The 21,452-nt window shown below is 42.4% G+C and overlaps 1 protein-coding gene across 4 annotated transcripts in view; it reads left to right on the forward strand.

Annotated features, from left to right (window-relative positions):
* Positions 1 to 61: 61 nt before the first annotated feature.
* The window catches only part of NLN (neurolysin), a 44,806-nt gene continuing 23,415 nt past the window's right edge, over positions 62 to 21,452 (forward strand). For 3 of the 4 annotated variants that reach the window (XM_076361686.1, XM_076361688.1, XM_076361689.1), the window contains exons 1-3: positions 7,119 to 7,239; positions 17,255 to 17,511; positions 19,956 to 20,104. In XM_076361686.1, coding sequence (XP_076217801.1) covers positions 7,202 to 7,239; positions 17,255 to 17,511; positions 19,956 to 20,104 — 444 coding nt within the window. In that variant the 5' untranslated portion in view covers positions 7,119 to 7,201. Of the gene's footprint in view, positions 183 to 7,118; positions 7,240 to 17,254; positions 17,512 to 19,955; positions 20,105 to 21,452 lie in introns of those variants that run through there. The other variant, XM_076361687.1, reaches the window with a different exon arrangement.

Raw genomic sequence — 21,452 nt, forward strand, 5'->3', positions numbered from 1 at the left:
CGACGGAAGCGGATGCGCAGGTCGGCGGCGCGGGGCTGAGGGCTGTGCCCGCGGCCGGCAGGAGGGCGGGGCGGCAGCGGGAGTGAAGCCGCCCCTTCCTCCTCCTCCTGCTTCTGCTCCGACCCTGCCTCCCCTCGCACCACCCTCCCCATGCTGGCCCTGTGCGCGGGCGCGGCTCGCAGGTAGGCGCGGAGGGGAAGGTGGTGCCGCGGGCCCCGGGAGGGGGGCGTCTCACGGCCAGCTGCCGCGGGCGGTCTCCGGTGTGGGGGCCGCCTGACTGGAAGCCGTGAGAGCCCTGAACCGCCCGCGGCTGACAGGGAGGTCCTCGTCCCTCGGGCAGCCGGGCCTGAGCTGTGGCCGGGCGTCCTGGCGTGGCGTCGGTGGTGGGGCCTGGTTGATCTCCGTGCGGCCGGGCCGAGGGGGGAGCTGCCGGGCGCCTCTGAAGAGAGAAACGCCCGCTTGTTGGCGGGGCGGGCGGTGGGCTGCAGGTGTGCGGGGTGTGCTCCCAGGCGCAAGGCAGACAATAGGGAGGAAACTACAGCCTGTGGGGTTTATTGCCTCAGCTCCTGGCATGTTTCCCGCAGTCCGTCTTCCCTGCAATAACCTCCGTTATGTACAACTTCCAGGTGGGCAGGGCGGGTGAGGCGAGGTCTCCGCCTTGTAATTCTTGCACCGAGTATCCGACGTACCGCAGGAGAAATGGGCAGGAAAACAATAGAGTGAGGGCTAGGGCTATAGCAGTGGGGCTCTTCAGCAAGGTGTATGTGAAGCGAGATGGGGCAATGTGCTTTCAGTAGCTTTACAAAAAGGTGTGTCACTATTTCACGTTATATGAGGAGTGAGATGGTAAAAATATATTATCAAAGGGTTTTAAACTGAGGGATTAATTCTTTTCTCTGTGACAAATAGTAGCTCTAAATGGACCCAGAAAATCGGTGTGGAAGAAGGCTTGTAGGTGGTTCTAGGTGGACTCGACAGGTGAGCATCATTGGAGGAATCGAGAGGGCAGAAGAATATAAGCAAAGGACCAGATTTAATAGGAAACATGGAAATAGTAGGAGAGTCACAGCGTTGTGGTAATGAGAATGGAGCTAAATTTGAGTGTAAAATGAAGAAGATGGTTACCTCTTGTGGACTTCTGAGAAATGACAGTTATGTGCTTACTGCATAAAACGTACCATTTTTGTCCTATTTCACAGCCTTTGTTCAGGTCGAATTAGGATTGAGGGGTACTAGCAGTTAGAAAATAAGAACCAGAATCTTCTCTTTTCATAAGGCTCCTGCTGTTGTAAATTAGTTGACCAATTTACTGTTGTCAAATAAAGTGCACAACTATTTTCTTTTCCTGATATACATTTACATTCTTTTTGTATAGTCCTTTTCACTGTTCTCCATATTTTGTGTTGACTGTCCTTGTTTGTCCTACAGATTTTTCCAACAAAAAGAAGGAAAGGAAAGAAAGGAAAAGAAGGATGGAAGGTTTTTTTCTTTAGAAAAAAAAATCTATCTTTGTTTGCAGTTTGCATTTGGAAACTAAAGATGTCTCCTTCTTAAGTAATAATAAAGTATTGGATATTGGTTTAATTTTTTTTCATCACTTGTTGTAAGTACAGCAGGGAATGATCACTGCACTTTGTTAATTGTTTTTTTTTCTTCCCAGCCATCATTTGGATGTGCCCAAATAATTGTTTCACACAAGAGAGTGATCTTGAATGGCTAATAATGACTTCTGACTTTCAAAAGTTAGTCAATTTGTCACAGAAATGTTGAATAGCAAAGATTCTCAGCTTCTGTTTTTCCCAAGGGCATCTTAACATGAGATAAAAATGACAGTTCTTAGCAAGTTTCAAGTATCATGCCTTATGTTGAATAAAACTACATTAAGGGTTTGATTCTTTTGGTTAAAATAGGCAGCTTTTGGGAGGGAGGCTATTTCCAATTAAATACTTTTCCTATTGGAATCCAAAAGACTCAAAGATTAATATTTAGTTCAATAAAATGCACAGAAAAAGGCAGGCTAAGATGTAGATTAACTAATGGAGTAGTTAATCTCGCAGTAGTCTGTTTACCTTTTGAGGATATTCTTAGAAATAGAAAAAAAATCTGAATAAAAGTAGACATGCTGATTTAAATAGTTTCAGTGTCCTAAAATAATTCTCTGGGATTCTTGAATTCTGGGGTCTTTCTTTGAAAATCTTCAAAATCAGGTTTTTAATAGGAAAATATATGTACATGGACTATGGAAAAACTAGAATTTATGTTTATATTTAACTTTAGATTTCCCTCACTGGAAAGAAACTCTGAGTACTGGCTTTCCTCTTGATGAGGAAATAAACCAGCAAGAAACTGGAGCTAGGGGGAAAGAGGCAGGAGGAGGAATGACATTGGAAGGCAAAGAAAGAGGAAGAACTTGCATAGTCACTTTCTTATTTCATACTTATCACCATAGTGTGTGTGCATACCTTTATTAAACTATCAGGTCCAACACCTCGGCAATGACAAGGGCCAGACAGAACGCTTGGAACATTTTTCCCTTTCCCTGTGCTCCAAGGACTGCACAGCCTCTTCTGTGTACTGCAGCAGCAATTTTTTCCTGTGGTCAAAAGCAACAGCTGCCACCTTTCTAACCACAGCAGGCTCCAGAAGAACAATTTGTCTGTTAGACAGTTTGCAGAACAAAATTGTTCTCTGGACTGGCTGAGACAAAGATGTTGGGCTCAGAAACATTTTGTGGATTGAATTTGACCCATGGAGCACCAGTTGGACCACACTAAGCAATGCAGTTAATGTCTTTTGAGGACATACCTGTTCTATCACTCTCTCTATAAAGGAAGAAATGCCTGGCTTGGAAAGATTTATTTTAGATGGTTTGGGTTAGTTCAAAAGTCTGTCCATGGTTCTACGGGAGCCAGGGTCAGGTACCTCAGAAAGCATGTAAGATAGGATGAACATTCAGTACTACCTTTCAGAACAGTCTAGGAATTGGGGACTTCCCAACACAAAAACAGTTGTCTTATATGATCTTGTACAAAAATTTGTCCAGTAATACCTTTTTACATTGAAACTGCCTCCTAAAACTGTGTGTGATCTCTTCCTGAGTTATGTCGGAGGCAATGGAGGAAAAATTGATCCCTGTTCATTCTCTCCATCCTCTTCATGATTGTATAAATCTCTGAAGTACTTCCTCTGTTTTCCCTCCCCCCCCCCACCAATCTGAAGAATCCCAGTCTAGTTAGTTGTTCTTTGAATGGAGTACATTGCTCACTGCAGCTGATTGTTACTAACTTGTGATGACTTGGTAGACTAGGAAAAGGTTTTGGCAGGTGGGAGAACAGAAGATGAGAGAGTTTATAACTCTTGGGAAGATCAGAACTGCACATAGTATGTGTGTGCTTCATGTTATTACAGAGTGGTATAATGAATCTTGCTGTATTTTTCTCCGTTCCACCTCTACTAAATCCTACCATTTCCTCCTTTTCAGCTGCTTCTTGGCTGATGTTTTCGTTAAACTGTTATGTCTCCAGAATGATTAGATCAGCTCACAGCTCATCACTGTGTGTATAAAGTTGGAAGTGTGTGTCACTTCACATTTATTAAGACTAAAATTCACTTTTGTTAGTGGTTTTAAACTTTACTCAGTGTTGTGACATTCTTTCACATCTTTTGGTGGCTGCCTTTAGTACACTGCACTATCATCAGTACATGAATGTATGATGATACAGAACCCAGCATGGAGCCCTGCAGGACTCCACTGGTAACCTAGTTCCATTCAGAAAAATGAGCTGCCATTTCTGTTTATTTCCTAGCTTTTAACCATTTATCCATGAGAGGATCTCCCTTGTCATCACGCAGCAACATGGTTTCTTTAGGACCTTTTGGTCAACAATCTTTGGAAATCAAATAGATTATATTAACTGATCTCTCTCTATTGTGACTTCTTCAAAGAATTCCAATAGATTTGTGAGTCAAGATTTCCCTCTGTAGAGGAGACTCTTTTCCAGTACATGTTATATGTATTTAGATTAGGGAAGGCAAGGTGAGGATGGGGGGAATTACACTTGTCTCTGAGCAGAATACCATCTCTAAGAGAGTTCCATCTTTAACAGAGACACTTTTTGTTTCTACTGTAGAGTGTTAAATGAGTGAAGTTCTTGGCCGTACTTACCATGCTGGAACAATCTTTCATGTTTCCTGGAACCAGCCTGGGAAGCACTTAGTGTTGTTAAGTCACTATTCACTCAAAAGCCAGAGCAGAAAGCAGGCTTCATTTGCTTGCCTAGTTTGTGGTGTTGAGCAGGCACACTGTAGCACAAAGTGCTGTCTGGGATTTTGCAAGCATTGAAATAATCATGGCATGCTACAATGCACTGTCTTCCCAAGAAGAACAGTGACTTAAAATGGTGCAAGTGAGCAAGATTAAGTCATCATCTGCCACGAAGACATGGAGTTTTCCAACTAACTAGTGATGGCAAAGAACATTCTCATTGCTTTGACTGTATAAGACTTAAGATCAATGGGAAGTTAAAGGGTATTTCCATGGTACATGCTGAACTGATTAACTGTGGGTGTAAATCAAAGAAACACTTTGTGTTTCCAAACCCTCCTCAAAAGTTTTCTCTGTCCTGCAGCACTACTTCGTTTTTAGTTGGAGTCAACAAGCTGTTTTTCATGCATTAGCTGGTTGTATTCAAGTACTGAACTATCCTGGCAGTAATAGTGTGTGGTATTTGCACTAAATAGCATGCACTTTACCTGCTGTTTATATTGCTGGCATGATAGACATATGATAGACACTTACGCAGCAGCACCTGAGAGAGCTGTAGGGCCTCAAATGCAATAATTTTTCCACTGTGTTTCCATGGTTCACCTGATGGTAGAACCAAACAATAAGATAACCCTAATGAGCACCTCCTGCATCAAATTCAGTGTAGTACACTTACTGTCTGCATGCAAGTGTTGAAAAGTGTCTCAACCTCCTTCCTAAGATCATCCAAGCAAGTTGTGCTGTGATGGAGGTTTGCTGTGACACAGAATGGATTCAGTTCACAGAATGGGTTTGAAGCCTAGTTTAGCAGTCCTAGTAATTCTGGGTTTTGGTTTGGGTTTGCTTGGTTAGGGTTTTTTTTCCTAGAACTATGGATACTATAATTTTAGAGATCAGACACTCTGCAGAAACAGTACCCTGACACTTCTATGTGTTCCACTCCAGACTACTGTGTGGTAATCAATTCTTCTTATGTAAGTCAGTCAGACCAGTTTCCAAATTCCTTTTGTTTAAAGACTGTTGGAGGGGGCTGGGGGGAAAAGGAGAGGATGTAAGTAAATTCTAACATGTTGTGCACGTGTATGAGTTCCTACTTAAGGTCTGGATTTTATGTTAGTTGCCACAGAATGCCTTTATCAGTTACTTTGTTGTTGATGTTAATTCTATCAGAGAAACCAGTAAACATTTGTTGCCAGATAGTAAGGTCATAAAAGCAGCACTGAGGGTAATGTATGTATCAATAAAGATTATTAAATGTTTGTATAACTTGCAGCTTTTGTGACTCACTCATATTGATCTGAAGAGCTAAAAGTATATTTATTACAGTAGTATAATCAATGTAGAGTGTACAGTGAATTAAGTTGCAGAGAATCCTTTTTTTCTGAACGGTGTAGTGACAAAATTAGTGGTTTGGCGTTAAAAGTTGCTAAATTTTCTTCTATTCCTTCAAATGCAGCTTAAGAAAAAAAAGTTTCTAATGGCAGTTATGGAGCTTTAAATTAGGAAGTACTACACATGCTATCCTCTTGCTATAGTGAGATCTGTCTGTGCCAAACACAGTCATGACACAAAGCCAAATACTTTTCTAAGGAAAATGGACCAGGAATTCAAGGCATGTATTCACTGTTCTGTACACTGTCAAGAGCCAAACAGATGAAAGGACTGAGAAGCGAAGTGTAACAAGGTCTTCAAATGTGTTTGTCTAGCAGGAAAAAGTGATGACTTATATTGTGGGGTAGTAGTCTCATTCCTTTGGCTCAATTGAAATAATGTTGCCCTGTGATTAGCTTTGAGCTATTTAACTGTAATTTGCTTGTTCTGTCTTGGACTTCCCCCCCACCCCGCTTCTTGTTTTTGCCTTGGGTTACTCAGTCCTCTGCTTACTTTGCTTGATTTTGTCCTTGCTTTACTATAAAATATACAATTATTTCTTGTCTGAAACTGTGAGTCAAAAGTGAAACAATATGGAGATATATTTAAAATTCAAGCAAGAATTAAGGATGTCTAAATAACACAAAGGTTTTAGCCTATTAAATTTCTGGCTTAAAATCCATCCTGAGAACACAGACAGACTGCAGTGTATCTTACATTACATTAGATGCTGCTGAATACTCATTGTGGTTTTTCTGAAATGCTTTTTAACTTCATATAAAGAAAAAAAAGTATTCCATTCCGTATGAGGCTTGACTGTTATAAAGCTTTGCTTAAACCATGCCTGTCTGCTATCACTTATATATGTTTGGTAGCACTTGGGTCTTACCTTCAGGGAAATGCCAACATATGGCATATTATTCAAGTATTAAATAATTTGACCTGAGGCAAACTGTCGGTTTTTATATTGCCTTAATGGGACATGTCTAGTTTTTTGTTTTGGCTTTTTTTTAACAAGGCCGCTAGGTGGAGTCGCAACACTGAGACCCTGTCAATGTTGATTGCAGGTGCCTGATGAATATGGTCTTTACACACATAATGCTGCCTTCCAGCATGCAGCGCTGGTTCTCCTGCAGCCTGTAAGACTAGGAAGTGTTGTTTAAATAAGATCTGCTTTTTCAAAAGATAGAAAGACCAAAATGGTCTTACTGTTGTTCTTAATTTTAAATTGGCAGCTTTTACAAAGCTTCATACAGTAAATTACTGATTGAAGAAGTTGTTCATTGTGTTAGTTGTGATTTGCAAATCTGCTCTTACTTATATCCATAAGAATGTCTCCTGAAGTATACATAAGGTGCAGCAAGAAAAACTTAATTGTATTTATTTGCCATTAGAATATTTAAAAACTAGAAGATTATCTGAATTTGAGACCCCTCTCGCTCTGTCTTTCTGTCTCTCTTCTTTTTAAAATCTTAGCTGAAGCTGTTATCCCAGATCTTTCATCAGCAGAGAATATAGTTTTCCATCCTACGTGAAGCTGATATACTCTGATTTTTGTGTGCCTACATGGAGCTGTCAGATCTATCAGCAAGTACAATAAACTGGTTTGTATATATGTTTCCCAGAAATACATTTGTTAACACACTTTATTCTGTAAAATTATACTTGTCATTGTAACTAATACTGCTTAGGTGAGGATTAATTTGAAAACTGGAAGTACCATTAAAGATTCTTGGATGAAGTCATAGCTATCCATATGTAATCAGAGTTAAATGAGACAGCAGGCTTAAATCTTGACCATATTATAAAGTGATTATCAGTAGCAGGAGCATATTGTGGACAAGCTTGCAGGTTTTTGCGTTTGTATTTTCTAAAGCTGGTACTACCCTTTGCTGCTTCTGCTTCACAGATTGTGGCTTTCTTGTTTTATTTTAATAGCGTTAATGGAACATGCCAACAAAGGGTTGCTTGGCATGTTCCAGTCACAGAAAATGTTTCTAAGCAAAACCAGACTTATATAAATGTTTAATATATATTAAATACTGCACAAATTAAAAATCGGTCTGTAAATTCAATTGCTTTGTTTGTCTTTGCAGCAGTTATGTTGGCCACTGTATTGCTGTAATAGAGTTTTATAAAGGTCCTTCTCCTTTCTAAAATCAAATCAAATTTATATTTTCCAGAAGCAGCAAGCAAGCAAATTGTAGATTTGTTGGTAAAATAAATTACCTGGCATTCTAGCAAAAATAGCAATGATTAAAGTCTGTAACTAAGAAGCTTTGTTTTCTTCTTAAAAATCCTCATTTAGAAGTAGCTACTAAACTTATAAGTTGTTATTCAATTTACACTGCTTTTGGTAGAAATTATCATTCTTGCTGCTTTTGGGATTGGCAGATCAATACCACAATTAGTGAAAACAGCTGTTTGTATAATACTCTTTGTTGTAGCTGAAAGTCCAAACCAAACCTTCTGTGCCTTGCCTTCTGAACTTCTCATAGATGGATGAAGTAGTGCACAAATGCATAATATATTTCAGTCTGCCCTGTATGTCATTCCACTGACATTACCAGATGCCATAGGACTCACCCAAGAAAAAGGCCAGTGCAAGTTGCCAACAGAGGCCCGTTAGATATTCATATTAAAAATGCAATGTAAATAAAGGTGCTTTAATTTTCAAGGACCTCACAGGAACATAAGGACTGGAAGGGACAATTGGGGTCATCAAGTCTAGTCCTGTGGTACCTTAAGTAGCCAAGCAATATAATCCATTTTATAAGCTGGTCAAGCTCCATGTTATAAATAGAGGTGTTTTCAGTTCCTAGTGCTTATTGGGCAGCTGTTTCAGAATCTTACTGCCCTGATGGTTACAAATGTCTCTTAAAAGTCTAGCTTACATGTATTCCTGACCAATGTATTCCAATTTGTTCTTATGTCAGTATTGCCTCTTAGCATCAATAGCTCTTTTCACTTTGGGGTATGTAAATGGTATGCTTAATGATAGCAATCATCTTGAGACTTCTTTTGCTAGACTAAATCAATGCATTTCGTATGTGTTTCTAGCAGTAGTGCAGGCTTAGGTGGCTATTGACACTTTTGATCCTTCGTTTAGGCCAGCACAACTGTTCTGAAGTCACACATCAAATAGATGATGGGACTGATAAGCTGAAAAAAAAGGTGCCCCTCCTGCATTGTTTTGGTCCACTTCATTTTTCTCCTGTATGCTGCCCTGACTCTTTTTGAAGTATGACCCTACCAAGAGTTATGCTGCTGTCATTGATGGAGTGGTGTACAGGGACAGAAATGAGCAGCAGAGGGAGGAATGGGAAAGAAGAAGAATATCTTAAGGCAATACTGCTGCTGGACATGAATCTTATCCTTAACCCAGGCTTGTTTAGATACGTCTACCATTCTACCCTGCACTGCAGAAAATTGAGTGTGATATCTGAAATAGTTTGAATTAGTCAGTTCAGGCATTAGCAACAGCCTACCCATAGCCACATGGGATAATTGCAGTATACACATAACATTATTTACAGACCTACATTTGTTTATCCTTTCGTCTAATTTAAACTGAATCAACTTCTGATTGCTCAGTCCAAGCAATGGTTGGCTCTTCTATAGTATTGCTGCTGTTTACCAAAAGCAAGCCTAAAATAATAATTGCATCTTGGTGGTTCAGTTGCTATTTGAAGAAAGCTGTTTGCTCTTGCTTCTGGTTCCTACCATTATTAATAGAATTTGTTTTCCAGTTTATACCTGGGAAGTTAAAGTTTCCCTCAGTGATAAAACTTACTGTAATATTTTCTCTCTAGTAACATGACAAGTGTAGTTGCAGAGCATTTTTGAAACAGTCATACTATTTTAGCTTTACTCTTCTTGTTTCTTTGTAGTCTATTTAATCTTTAATTTTGGCGTTGTTTCTTTGTTTCTTTCTTGAACAAATATGATAAAGTTAGTAAATTATCAATTTTATTGCAGTATGATACGTGGAGTTTGGGGAATTTATTTATTTATAGTTTTATGTAGACAAAGAATATGAAATACTAAGCCATGAAAGAAATGGCCAAGATTTCACCTGTGTGTATATTTTTACTTGCACGTTGTTTTTTATTAATCTGATGTTAGTTACATTGGCCCTAAGTACAATCTGATTGACTGGTAGTAAGGTAACAACACATGTCTGTAAATGGTTATTTGAAGAGTTGCATGTAGCAATTGGTTTTATGTGAAATGTTATGTCACAGTTTCTGAAGGCCCACCTTCATTTGGTCAATTAGACAGACTTACAGGTCCTTCTGAGTTTGTACTGCCTTTGTTAATCTACATAAATCACTGCTTCCTTGTATCATCAGGAGGAGACAAGGTATCAGCATTTCAAAACTAGGCAGTTCTGTGTTTTCATGTCTCTAACAGATAGACAACCACTTGCTGGCATTTATGGCGATCATTTATGCAGCTGTCAAATTTGTATGTGTATTCCTCAATGCAACTAGCCAACATACTAAGAAAATCAGGTGCCATCTTTTTTTGGTATTTAAAAGTAGTAATCAGGGACCCTGCATTCAAGTTCATTAAATCAGTCCAACTAATTTTTAATGAAACGTGTTGGACAGACAGGCTGAAATTAATATAATCTGTTGGTGCCGTGACTATTTTAGCGCTTGTTTCTGGTAATACGTAGTTGGTCAGTGGCAGGGCTGTGTTTTCCACGTGTCTAGGTGAAGGTCGGTCACTCGCAGAGGCGGTCAGCCCCGGTGCAGGCGCGTCCCGCGGCGGATGGCGGCCTACAGGGGGGTTTCCTGAGCCGGGGAACCCACAGGGGAGCGCAGAGACGTGCCGGCAGCTCTCACGAGGGCGGCTGACGAGGCGTGGGCGGGGCCAGGAGTAACGGCGGCCACTCCCACTCAAGGCAGCCCCCGGGAGCGCTGCCAGCAGGACGGGCCGTGGCGCAGCAGTTCGCGCGGAAGGGCGCGCAGGGAGGGCGCCTCCTCCTCGGAGAGGCATTCCACGGGCCGAGTGGGGGACTCGGCGTACACATAACCCAGCAGCTGGGCACAGGTCAAGGGCACTCATCCCACCTGACCCGCAAGGCAGAATGGTGGGCACTCGTCTGAGAACAATGGCCGCGGCTCCGGCTGGGGGGTCTGCACCATCTACCCCAGCGGTGGCCGATGGCTCCACCCAGACGGAGCTGCTGAGGGGAGAGGCTGCAGTGCAGACCTCAGGCTGCAGGAAGTGCCTAGACCTCTCTCCTGGGGTAGGGACAGGCAGCAGACCTGCCTGCAAAAAGTGTGCCCAGGCTGAGGACCTCCTGCAGCCAGTGGCTGAGCTGCAGGAGGCGGTGAGAAGGCTGCGTGACATCAGGGAGGCAGAGAAGGAGCTAGATAGCTGGTTCCAAGCACAGTCTGCAGCGGACCCGCAGCCCACGGCCAAACAGCCAAAAACTCCCCCACCGGCACACACAGAAGGGAGCGGGGGGGCCAATAATGCAGAAGAATGGACAGTTGCAAAGGCAAGGACCAGCAGGAGGAAGAGACTTTCCCCGAAGCCTGAGGTGCCCTTGCAGAACCGCTTCAGCACTCTGCAGGCCGAAGAGGAAAGTCCTGTCACACCAGGAGAAGTGATGGAGCTGAGTAATGCAGCCCGATCTGCCCCCCGTATAACAACGAATGCCACTAAGAAAAGGCGTGATAGCATTAGGTGACTCTCTTCCGAGAGGTACGGAGGCACCCATGTGCCGACCGGACGCACTCTCTAGAGAGGTGTGCTGCTTACCAGGGGTTCGCATCAGGGATGTCACCGAGAGGCTACCAAGCCTCATACAGTCTACTGACTATTATCTGCAGCTGCTGTTTCACGTGGCCACCAGTGATAAAGCCAGGAGCAATCTGAGGACTATCAAGAAGGACTACAGAGCCCTGGGAGTGGTGGTAAGGGACTCTGGAGTGCAGGTAGTTTTTTCACCAGTCCTGCCGGTCAAAGGGAAGGGGTTTCAAAGGGCCAGTCAAATCTGGCGAGTCAACAAATGGTTATGAGACTGGTGCCACAGTCAGGGGTTCGGCTACTTAGACCACGGGACTCGCTTTGAGAAACCTGGTCTACTGGGGGCTGACGGGATCCATCTGTCAGAGAAGGCAAAGAGCATCTTCGGTCATAGGCTTGCCAAGCTGGTGAAGACAGCTTTAAACTAGAGATGCCAGGGGAGGGGAACCTCAATGCATCCCACTCCTACCAGTTGGATGCCAGGGCCAGCAATAGATGCCCAGAGCCTGGAGAAGGATCACAGGTCAGCAGGAGAGCACCTGAAAAGCAGCACAAAGGAACTCCAGCCAGTAAGACAGCTTCATCGGGGGCCCAACTTAAATGCCTCTATGCAAATGCACGTAGCATGGGGAATAAACAAGAGGAGTTACAGACATGTGCACGCCTTCAGGGCTATGACCTTCTTGGCATCATGGAGATGTGGTGGGATGGCTCCTATGATTGGATTGTTGGGATGGAGGGATACAGGCTCTTTAGGAAGGACAGGCAGGGGAGACGAGGAGGGGGTGTCACCCTCTATGTCAGTGACCAGCTGGAGTGCATGGAGCTCTGCCTGGGGATGGATGAGGAGCCGACCAAGAGCTTGTGGGTCAGGATTAAAGGGAAGGCAGGGACAGGTGACATTACGGTGGGGGTCTGCTACAGGCCACCTGACCAGGAAGATGGAGCGGATGAGGCCCTCTATGGACAGATAGGAGCAGCCTCACACTCACAAGCCCTGGTCCTCATGGGGGACTTCAACCACCCCGACATCTTTTGGAGGGACGACACAGCAGGGCATAAGCAATCTGGGAGGTTCCTGGAATGCGTCAATGATAACTTCCTTCTCCAAGTGGTAGAGGAGCCAACGAGGAGAGGTGCTCTGCTGGACCTTGTTCTCAGCAGCAAGGAGGGGCTGGTGGGGAATGTGGAGCTCAAGGGCAGCCTGGGCTGCAGTGACCACGAAACAGTGGAGTTCAAGATCCTGAGGGCACCGAGGAGGGCGCACAGCAAGCTCACTACCCTGGACTTCAGGAGAGCAGACTTTGGCCTCTTCAGGGATCTGCTTGGCAGAGTACCATGGGACAAAGCCCTGGAGGGAAGAGGGGCCCAAGAAAGCTGGGTAATATTCAAGGATCACCTCCTCCAAGCTCAGGAGCAATGCATGCCAACAAAGAGGAAGTCAGGCGAAAACGCCAGGAGGCCTGTGTGGATGAACAAGGAGCTCCTGGACAAACTCCAAGACAAAAAGGAAGCCTACAGAGGGTGGAAGCAAAGACAGGTAGCCTGGGAGGAATACAGAGAAATTGTCTGAGCAGCCAGGGATCAGGTTAGGAAAGCTAAAGCCCTGATAGAATTAATCTGGCCAGGGACATCAAGGGCAACAAGAAAACCTATAGGTATGTTGAGGATAAAAGGAAGACGAGGGACAATGTGGGCCCTCTCCGGAATGAAACAGGAGACCTGGTTACTCGGGACATGGAGAAGGTGGAGGTACTCAATGACTTTTTTGCCTCGGTCTTCACCAGCAAGTGCTCAAGACTCACTGCCCAAGCTGCAGAAGGCAAAGGCGGGGACTGGGAGAATGAAGAGCCACCCACTGTGGGAGAAGATCAGGTTTGGGACCATCTAAGGCACCTGAAGGTACACAAGTCCATGGGACCCAACGAGATCCATCCACGGGTCCTGAAGGAACTGGCAGATGAAGTTGCTAAGCCACTATCCATCATATTTGAGAAGTCGTGGCAGCCTGGTGAAGTTCCCACTGACTGGAAAAGGGGAAACATAACCCCCATTTTTGAAAAGGTAAAGAAGGAAGACCCGGGGAACTACAGGCCAGTCAGTCTCATGTCTGTGCCTGGGAAGATCATGGAACAGATCCTCCTGGAAGCTATGCTAAGGCACACGGAGGACAGGGAGGTGATTCGAGACAGCCAGCATGGCTTCACCAAGGGCAAGTCCTGCCTGACTAACCCAGTGGCCTTCTATGATGGAGTGACTACATCAGTGGACATGGGAAGGCCTACAGATGTCGTCTGTCTGGACCTCTGTAAGGCCTTTGACACGGTCCCCCACAACATCCTTCTCTCTCAACTGGAGAGATATAGATTTGATGGGTGGACTGTCCGGTGGGTGAGGAATTGGTTAGATGGTCACATCCAGAGGGTAGTGGTCAACGACTCAATGTCCAGATGGAGATTGGTGATGAGTGGCGTCCCGCAGGGGTCCGTATTGGGACCGGTACTGTTTAATATCTTCATCAATGCCATAGACAATGGGATTGAGTGCACGCTCAGCAAGTTTGCAGATGACACCAAGCTGAGCGGTGTGGTCGACACGCCAGAGGGATGGGATGCCATCCAGAGGGACCTGGACAAGCTCGAGAAGTGGGCCTGTGTGAACCTCATGAGGTTTAGTAAGGCCAAGCACAAGGTCCTGCACCTGGGTTGGGGCAACCCCTGGTATCAATAGAGGCTGGGGAATGAAGGGATTGAGAGCAGCCCTGCCGAGAAGGACTTGGGAGTACTGGTGGAGGAAAAGCTGGACATGAGCCAGCAACGTGCACTCGCAGCCCAGAAGGCCAATCGTGTCCTGGGCTGCATGAAAAGAAGTGTGGCCAGCAGGTCGAGGGAGGGGATTCTGCCCCTCTGCTCTGCTCTGGTGAGACCCCACCTGGAGTACTGCGTCCAGCTCTGGAGGCCTCAGCATAAGAAAGACATGGACCTGTTGGAGCGGGTCCAGAAGAGGGTCATGAAAATGATCAGGAGGATGGAACACCTCTCCTATGAAGGAAGGCTGAGAGAGTTGGGGTTGTTCAGGCTGGAGAAGAGAAGGCTTTGGGGGGACCTTATGGCAGCCTATCAGTACTTAAAGGGGGCTTATAAAAAAGATGGCGGCAAATTTTTTAGCAGGACCTGTTGCGACAGGACAAGGGGGAATGGCTTTAAACTAAAGGGGGGTAGATTGAGACTAGATATAAGGAAGAAATTTTTTACGCTGAGGGTGGTGAAACACTGGCAGAGGTTGCCCAGAGAGGTGGTGGATGCCCCATCCCTGGAAACATTCAGGGTCAGGCTGGATGGGGCTCTGAGCAACCTGATCTAGTTGAAGATGTCCCTGCCCACGGCAGGGGGCTTGGACTAGATGATCTTTAGAGGTCCCTTCCAACCCAAACTATTCTGTGATTCTAATGAATGACAGGAAACTGTAGGTTCCCTTTAAAAAAGAATATCTGCTTCATATCCTGTACTTTAGCATAGTTGTCAGCTTTTATGTTGTTCAGGCTGTTGTTTTCCTTTGATTCTATTTTACTTTTATTTTGACCTTAATTTGGCACATTTCATGTTCTTTCTGATGTTCTTGGCGGGGGTGGGGTGGAGTACAGTTCAGAGCCTTGAACCTACTTTTGAGGAGCTTCCCCTTCAGCTCCCGTGAGGTTGTACCAGAGCTGCACTAGCAGTGTGTGAAAAACTAGACATAGGGCAGTCCAGTGGGAAGCTGTTCATGACTTAATGAAGTACTGTTCTTTAATGGATCTGTAGATTCAGGGTAGAATTCAGTGGGTTTGGGGGATGGGAAACTAATGCATTCTGAGAATGCTAATACTTAACCTTTTGTTTTCATGAAAGCAGCTTCACTTATCATAAACTTCTAACTGAGATTCAAAGTTTCAGTAGTCCAGTGGAGAAGCTAGTAAGGCATTAATGTCAGAACTGAGTTAGTATCAGAGAGAAAGAACAGAGGTGGAAGGAATATTCTTTATTCAGGCTTCATTTTCAGAGTTAAGTCATCAATATGCTGGACTTTGATGTTTCTGTATGCCAGTAGAAGGGAAGAGTAAACATCTTGCCTACACTGGTATGGGAGGATTTGAAGAAACTGTGGAAAGAAGGAAAAAAAATTTCTCAACATAATGTGTAAAGTGTTGGTTTTCATTTTTGTCTTGCATAAAAAGAATTTTGGCTAGGCTATTTCTAGAGAATTCCTCTTATAGATGAGTGAGACTTTTAACAAAAAGTCTTGGCCTTCCAACAGAAGCCCTGCGTGCGGCTCTTTTCAGATTGTTGGCATTTCACTCTTCTGCTTTGTTTTTCCTTCAGGCTAAAATTGCCTATCCTTTTATGCATGCTCCCTACATTGTATGCCAAAACCTATCTGAGCACTTATGCACATACCAGACTGGTTTTGCAATAAAATTAATACAGGTACAGTGGCTAGCATTAAGAGAAAAAGGTATTTAATGTAAAATAGTGTGAAGTAAACATCCCTTTTCGTAGCAAGCTCTCTGTGTGTGTTCTTGTATTTCTTTAGTTATGGTTGAAAATTTTAAGTTGTCATTATTACCATAACAACATGTGATTTACCTTTTTTTTAATTATGTGACTGAAATAGGGAGGCAGATAGTAGGTCTCTGCCAGCAAGAGATCCTCCTATGATGCTCCTATGAGCCTCCTATGATACTAAACACTGAAGCAAGTTTTACTCCTTGAATGCAAGCTGTCTTTTAATTACTATCAAATTATTATCTTCCTCAGCAACTACTTCATATATAACTGAGCTATTAATATAGTTGCCAGGTGGACATCTTGTTGACTGTATGGGTTTCCAGTAGCCCCACCTCAGTCAGTCACCTGAGGCTGTATCCTTCTCCTTTATAGAACCAACTTGAGTGTTGGTTTGTTGGGGTGGGAGGGTAGAAGCCTGTATTTCTGAAGCCAGTATCTTATTAACTTATATTTGGATTCATTGCTGCAAGTCACGTTTAGGTTTTGGGATTTTGGGGGGTTTGTTTTTGGTTTTTGGTTTGTTTTGGTTTTGGTGTTTTTTTCAAAAAGATTATTGAAAAGGCAACCATTGATTGCACAGCACACTAAGATCAGTTACGTATGTAAACTTTTCTGCTAGCTAAAGCTGAAATATAGTTGATTTATATAGTCAGGATTAATAGTGCATAAATTACAGTAAACTCATGTACCTCTTCTGGCAATAGAGTGCAACTGTCTATTTAAAATCCACAACAATTAAAGGAATAAATTTTCAAGTGAATAACAACTAGAAGTTTTCCTCCCATGGCTGATTATGTGGCAGACATCCCATATAAATATAAAATTATTTGTTATAATGAACATGACCAAATGACTTTTTCGTGTCTTGTTTTGTACATCTTTGCAGTTCTCAGTCTTCATAATCTACAAATCACTATGTGGGTTTTATTCCTTATCTCAGAAATGCAAATACTGTCTGTTTCTGTGGAGTTTCAGTAACTGTAATTCTGTTTTTCTTAGAAGATTGAATAGTAACTTAATCTGTCTGGTTTTGTCAATACCAAAGTTTTTAATCCCTGTCCGCACTTAGTCATCCTCTAGATGGAACAGGTAGAAGACAGACCTCTGATTTGTTTAAAATTAGACTTAATTGATAATGGTAATGGCTGTGTATGGTCCTGCTGGACAAACTATGGCTCTAAAAAAGACTTTGTTCTTGCTTCTAAAAATATTCTGTAATTATTAAAGGTCTGTTGCCTTTTTTTTAATGTTTACTATAAGCTACCTCTTGAACTAGAATCTTGCTATGCAATGATCATTTTTATACTTTCAGGTCCGTTGGGCCACGGCTTGTGTTGAGAATGACATTAGGAGCAGAAATTACTAGCCAGCTCAAGGCTTCTTCATACATAGCATCAGGCCAAAACCTTTTGAGATGGAACCTGTCACCAGAGCAAATTAGAACAAGAACAGAAGAACTAATCAGGAAGACAAAGCATGTATATGACAGTGTTGGGATGCTTGATATTGGAGAAGTAACACATGAAAATACTGTACGGGCCTTGGCAGATATAGAAGTGGAATACACAGGTTAGTGTACGTTTTTTGTGATTCTTTCCATAGGGCATTCCATCTGCACATAAAGAAACAGAAAAGATACAATTCTGATCCGTGCTGTTCTTGTGTAGAATGTGTAGAGGCCTCTCAAGGGTCCTCTGGTTGTAATAATCTTTCAGGACCTCTCAGCAATATGTAATGTTGTCAGCTACAAAGTTCTGCTGCTTTATTCTAGAGACAAAAATGATTAGCGAAACTGTGCTGTTGATCTCTGATGCATCCAGAGAACTGCACTGGTCACCCGTTTTCTTTTTGCATGTGAAACTCTACATGGTTACATTTTCTTTTCCAACTGTGTACAACCACTAGGGGACAATGTGCAACAGTGTAGACTACGGCATCTGTGCTATGCATAGTACATTCAAACCTGATGAGCAGTGATTTTTTCAGAGACTGCAGAATCTGAGACAAGCAAGTCGAATGGAACAATGGAAAGGCTGATAAGCTCCTAGTGGAGAAAACGTGATGGTAGAGAATAGGGGAATTTTTGAATGCTTTTTTGAAAGAAGACTGTTTTACTTGCTTACTTTCATATTACGGCCTGCAAGGCCTTGAAGAATCCAGGGAGAGGTGTTGGTCATGCAATCACCTCTAGATTGTTCTGAATCTAGACGTGCCAATACATGGATGGAGTTTAATGGTCAAACACAGGTCATTCAGTTAATTTGTTAATAATTGTCAGTCAGAGGAGGTGGAAAAAATAAAAACGTGTCTTGTTTTGAAAAACCTATCAGATGGTGGCTGCATGACTCTCAAAAAGTAGTCAGTGTAACAAAATGTCAAGATCTCTTAAATCCTCTAAAAAAATGTGCAGTAGCAACAGAAGTGCTGAAAACAACCACCTTGGCTTGGAGCAACATCTTCCCCTAGCAAAAAAGAGCAGCCTGCAGCTCAAATGATTGTACTGTAATATTAGTTTGGCTTTCACATTACTTAGAATTGCAGTTTAGGCACATCCCGTGAATTGACTGGAATTGATGCTGGCAGAAAGACTGAGTAATCTTCATCCAAACAGCTTCCTGTCAGATTCAGTTTAATTGTACCAATGTATTTGGTATAATTATTGTAAGCCTTTTCACCAAGGTATAAAACTCTCTGCTTTAAATTAAATTAGAAGAAAAATCTGTGTTTGATTCAGAAAATAGTGGCCATCAGCTTCTCAGCATAACCACCAAGATTTGCATCTTCCAAGATATACTTTTTTTCTCTACATACTATTGCAGTAGTGGATCATATTTAAGCTTTTAATGCTAATCTTCCAGGCTGTGTGAAATTAGCATGACTTACCGGTAAAACAGCCCATGGCATATGATAAGGATGTATTACCACAGCAAGACTTCCATTAGAACCTTGGATTTTTAAGGCCTGTGTGTCCCTTTCACATGTACATGAAAGACCTACTCCAACAACTGGAACTTATTATCTGAAAAGACAAGATGACAACAGGCCTTACATTTCACTTGGAAGCTGCCAAAACTCACTTCATCATTTTGAAACATCTTGGCATAAGGACAGGGGGGGAAGTTTCCTATGGACTTCAAGAAGAACCATATGCCCTTGCTTGCATTCCAAAGGTTTCTGAAGGGCTGAGAGTATCTCAGGGTTTGATAAAACAACTTCAGATGACATAAAATTACAAAGCCTTAAATCATCCTAAAATGTTGTTACTCTAAAACATGCTTTTGAGGAGGTGGAGGGCAGTGAAATTATAATTGGTTTTGAATTAAGTTAAATCAGTTTATCATAATTATTCATTTCTATTTTAGCATTTCTATTCAATGTCATTATAAGATGCAATATTCCTTTAATAAGCAAGGATTTATTTAATCTCAAAAGTGTATTCTAAAAAAGTAGTATTACTCAGGTTCTGATCTCTAGAAGTTCAGAATACATAAACAGCATCTTCTGTGTTTGCCTTATTGTTTCTCCTTAAACACAGAAGAGGGGGATTAGACACTGTTCTCATAACAATGTAAAAATAACTTCAGGACAGATGGGCCTGTTTGAAAGATTCAGAGCGTTTCACTTTAAATGCGAACATGGAAGCATCTGTGCCAGCTATGAAACAATGTCAGTCTTCACTTACAAATCGTTCATCTTTCAAAAATTATTTATCATATTTATACACCATTCGGTTGATTTTGTAGAAGTAAGAAGACGAGATAATTAGGCTTGGGTAATAGATAGTTTCTGTATAATGTTTATTTGTTATAATGGTGTGTGGTTTTCTCCTTTCACCTATTCATTTTTACATTATCTGTAATCACGTTATTTACTTCAAACCTGATCTGAAGTGTCAAGTTGCTTTGGGTACTTGTTTCTTATGTCTTCTATAAATATCAGAAGGGGGGAAGTTCCTTATCCTTAAAGTGTTTCTAGCCTTCTGTGTAAGTGTTCATTGCCTTTTATTTAAACAGTGGAAAGAAGCATGTTGGATTTTCCCCAGCATGTCTCACCTGACAAAGAGGTACGCTTAGCAAGTACAGAAGCTGACAAAAAGCTTTCTAATTTTGATGTGGAGATGAGCATGAGAGAAGATGTGTTTCAGAAGATTGTTTATTTGCAGGTAAATCACAATGATATCTGCATAACTTGTGGAAATGTAGATAAAATTCCAGCAGTGAAAAACTTTTCTCTAAAGAAGTTAGTATCCACAGTGCTTTCCAAGATCCCCATCACTGTGTGTGTTTCCCCTGTGTCCATACCAGTCAAATCTTTCCAGTGGGAAACAGCTATACAAAAAAGCTGTTGTTCCACAAAAACTTAAGCCAGTGTAACTTGGTGCTTCCACTCTTTGCCTCTCACATCTAGGTGTGTGTATCCCTGTCTCTCCGTTGCAATAGCTTTGACTTTTGTCTAATCTTCCAATGAGCTGATACAAGGAAGCTAAACTAGCAGAAGGAAACTCATCAGAAAGAATAAAATTTATTGTTTTCTGCTGGCTGAGCTCCCTGAACTGGTTTGCCCAGAGCATCACCAAGAAGAGAGGCAATATAGCAATGTATTTAGGTTGGCTTATACTGCTTCTGAATTTGTGTCCAAAACTGTTTTTTATTGAAGTTGTTGAGAATTTTAAATTTGAAGTTGTCGTGGTTTAACCCAGTTGGCAACTAAGCACCGCACAGCCGCTCACTCACCCTCCCCCCGCCCCAGTGGGATGGGGGAGAGAATCAGAAGAGCAAAAGTAAGAAAACTCATGGGTTGAGATAAGAACAGTTTAATACTTGAAATAAAATAATACTAATACTACTAATAATAACTTGTAATGAAAAGGAAAACAACAAAAGAGAGAGGAACAAAACCCAGGAAAAACAAGTGATGCAACCGCTCACCACCTGCTGACCAATGCCCAGCCACTCCCCGAGCAGCGATCACTGCCCCCCAGCCAACTCCCCCCAGCTTGTATACTGAGCATGACATCATATCGTATGGAATATCCCTTTGGCCAGTTTGGGTCAGCTGTCCTGGCTATGCTCCCTCCCAGCTTCTTGTACACCTCCTCTCTGGCAGAGTATGGGAAGCTGAAAAGTCCTTGACTTAGTATAAACACTGCTCAGCAACAACTAAAACATCAGTGTGTTATCACATTATTCTCATGCTAAATCCAAAACACAGCACTATACCTGCTCCTAGGAAGAAAATTAACTTTATCCCAGCCGAAACCAGGACAAAAGTTGAGTTTCCAGTTATGAAAGTTAATGAGAACATATAACTAGGAGTGACTGCTGAAATGACTTCTTTTGATCTGCTAATTATAGATGGCTACATTGTATACTCCTCCTCATATGTTGCTGAAGCCTCAAAATAAAATAAGTCAAAGGATACATTTACTGTTGAATTAGTTTCTATTCCTTTTGTGTTTCTGTTTAGCTTCCCTTCTAATTGCGCACCTACAGGTATCTTGTATTCTTCAT

Source organism: Aptenodytes patagonicus, chromosome Z (genome assembly GCF_965638725.1).
Source record: "Aptenodytes patagonicus chromosome Z, bAptPat1.pri.cur, whole genome shotgun sequence".
NCBI classification, from domain to species: Eukaryota; Metazoa; Chordata; class Aves; order Sphenisciformes; family Spheniscidae; genus Aptenodytes; species Aptenodytes patagonicus.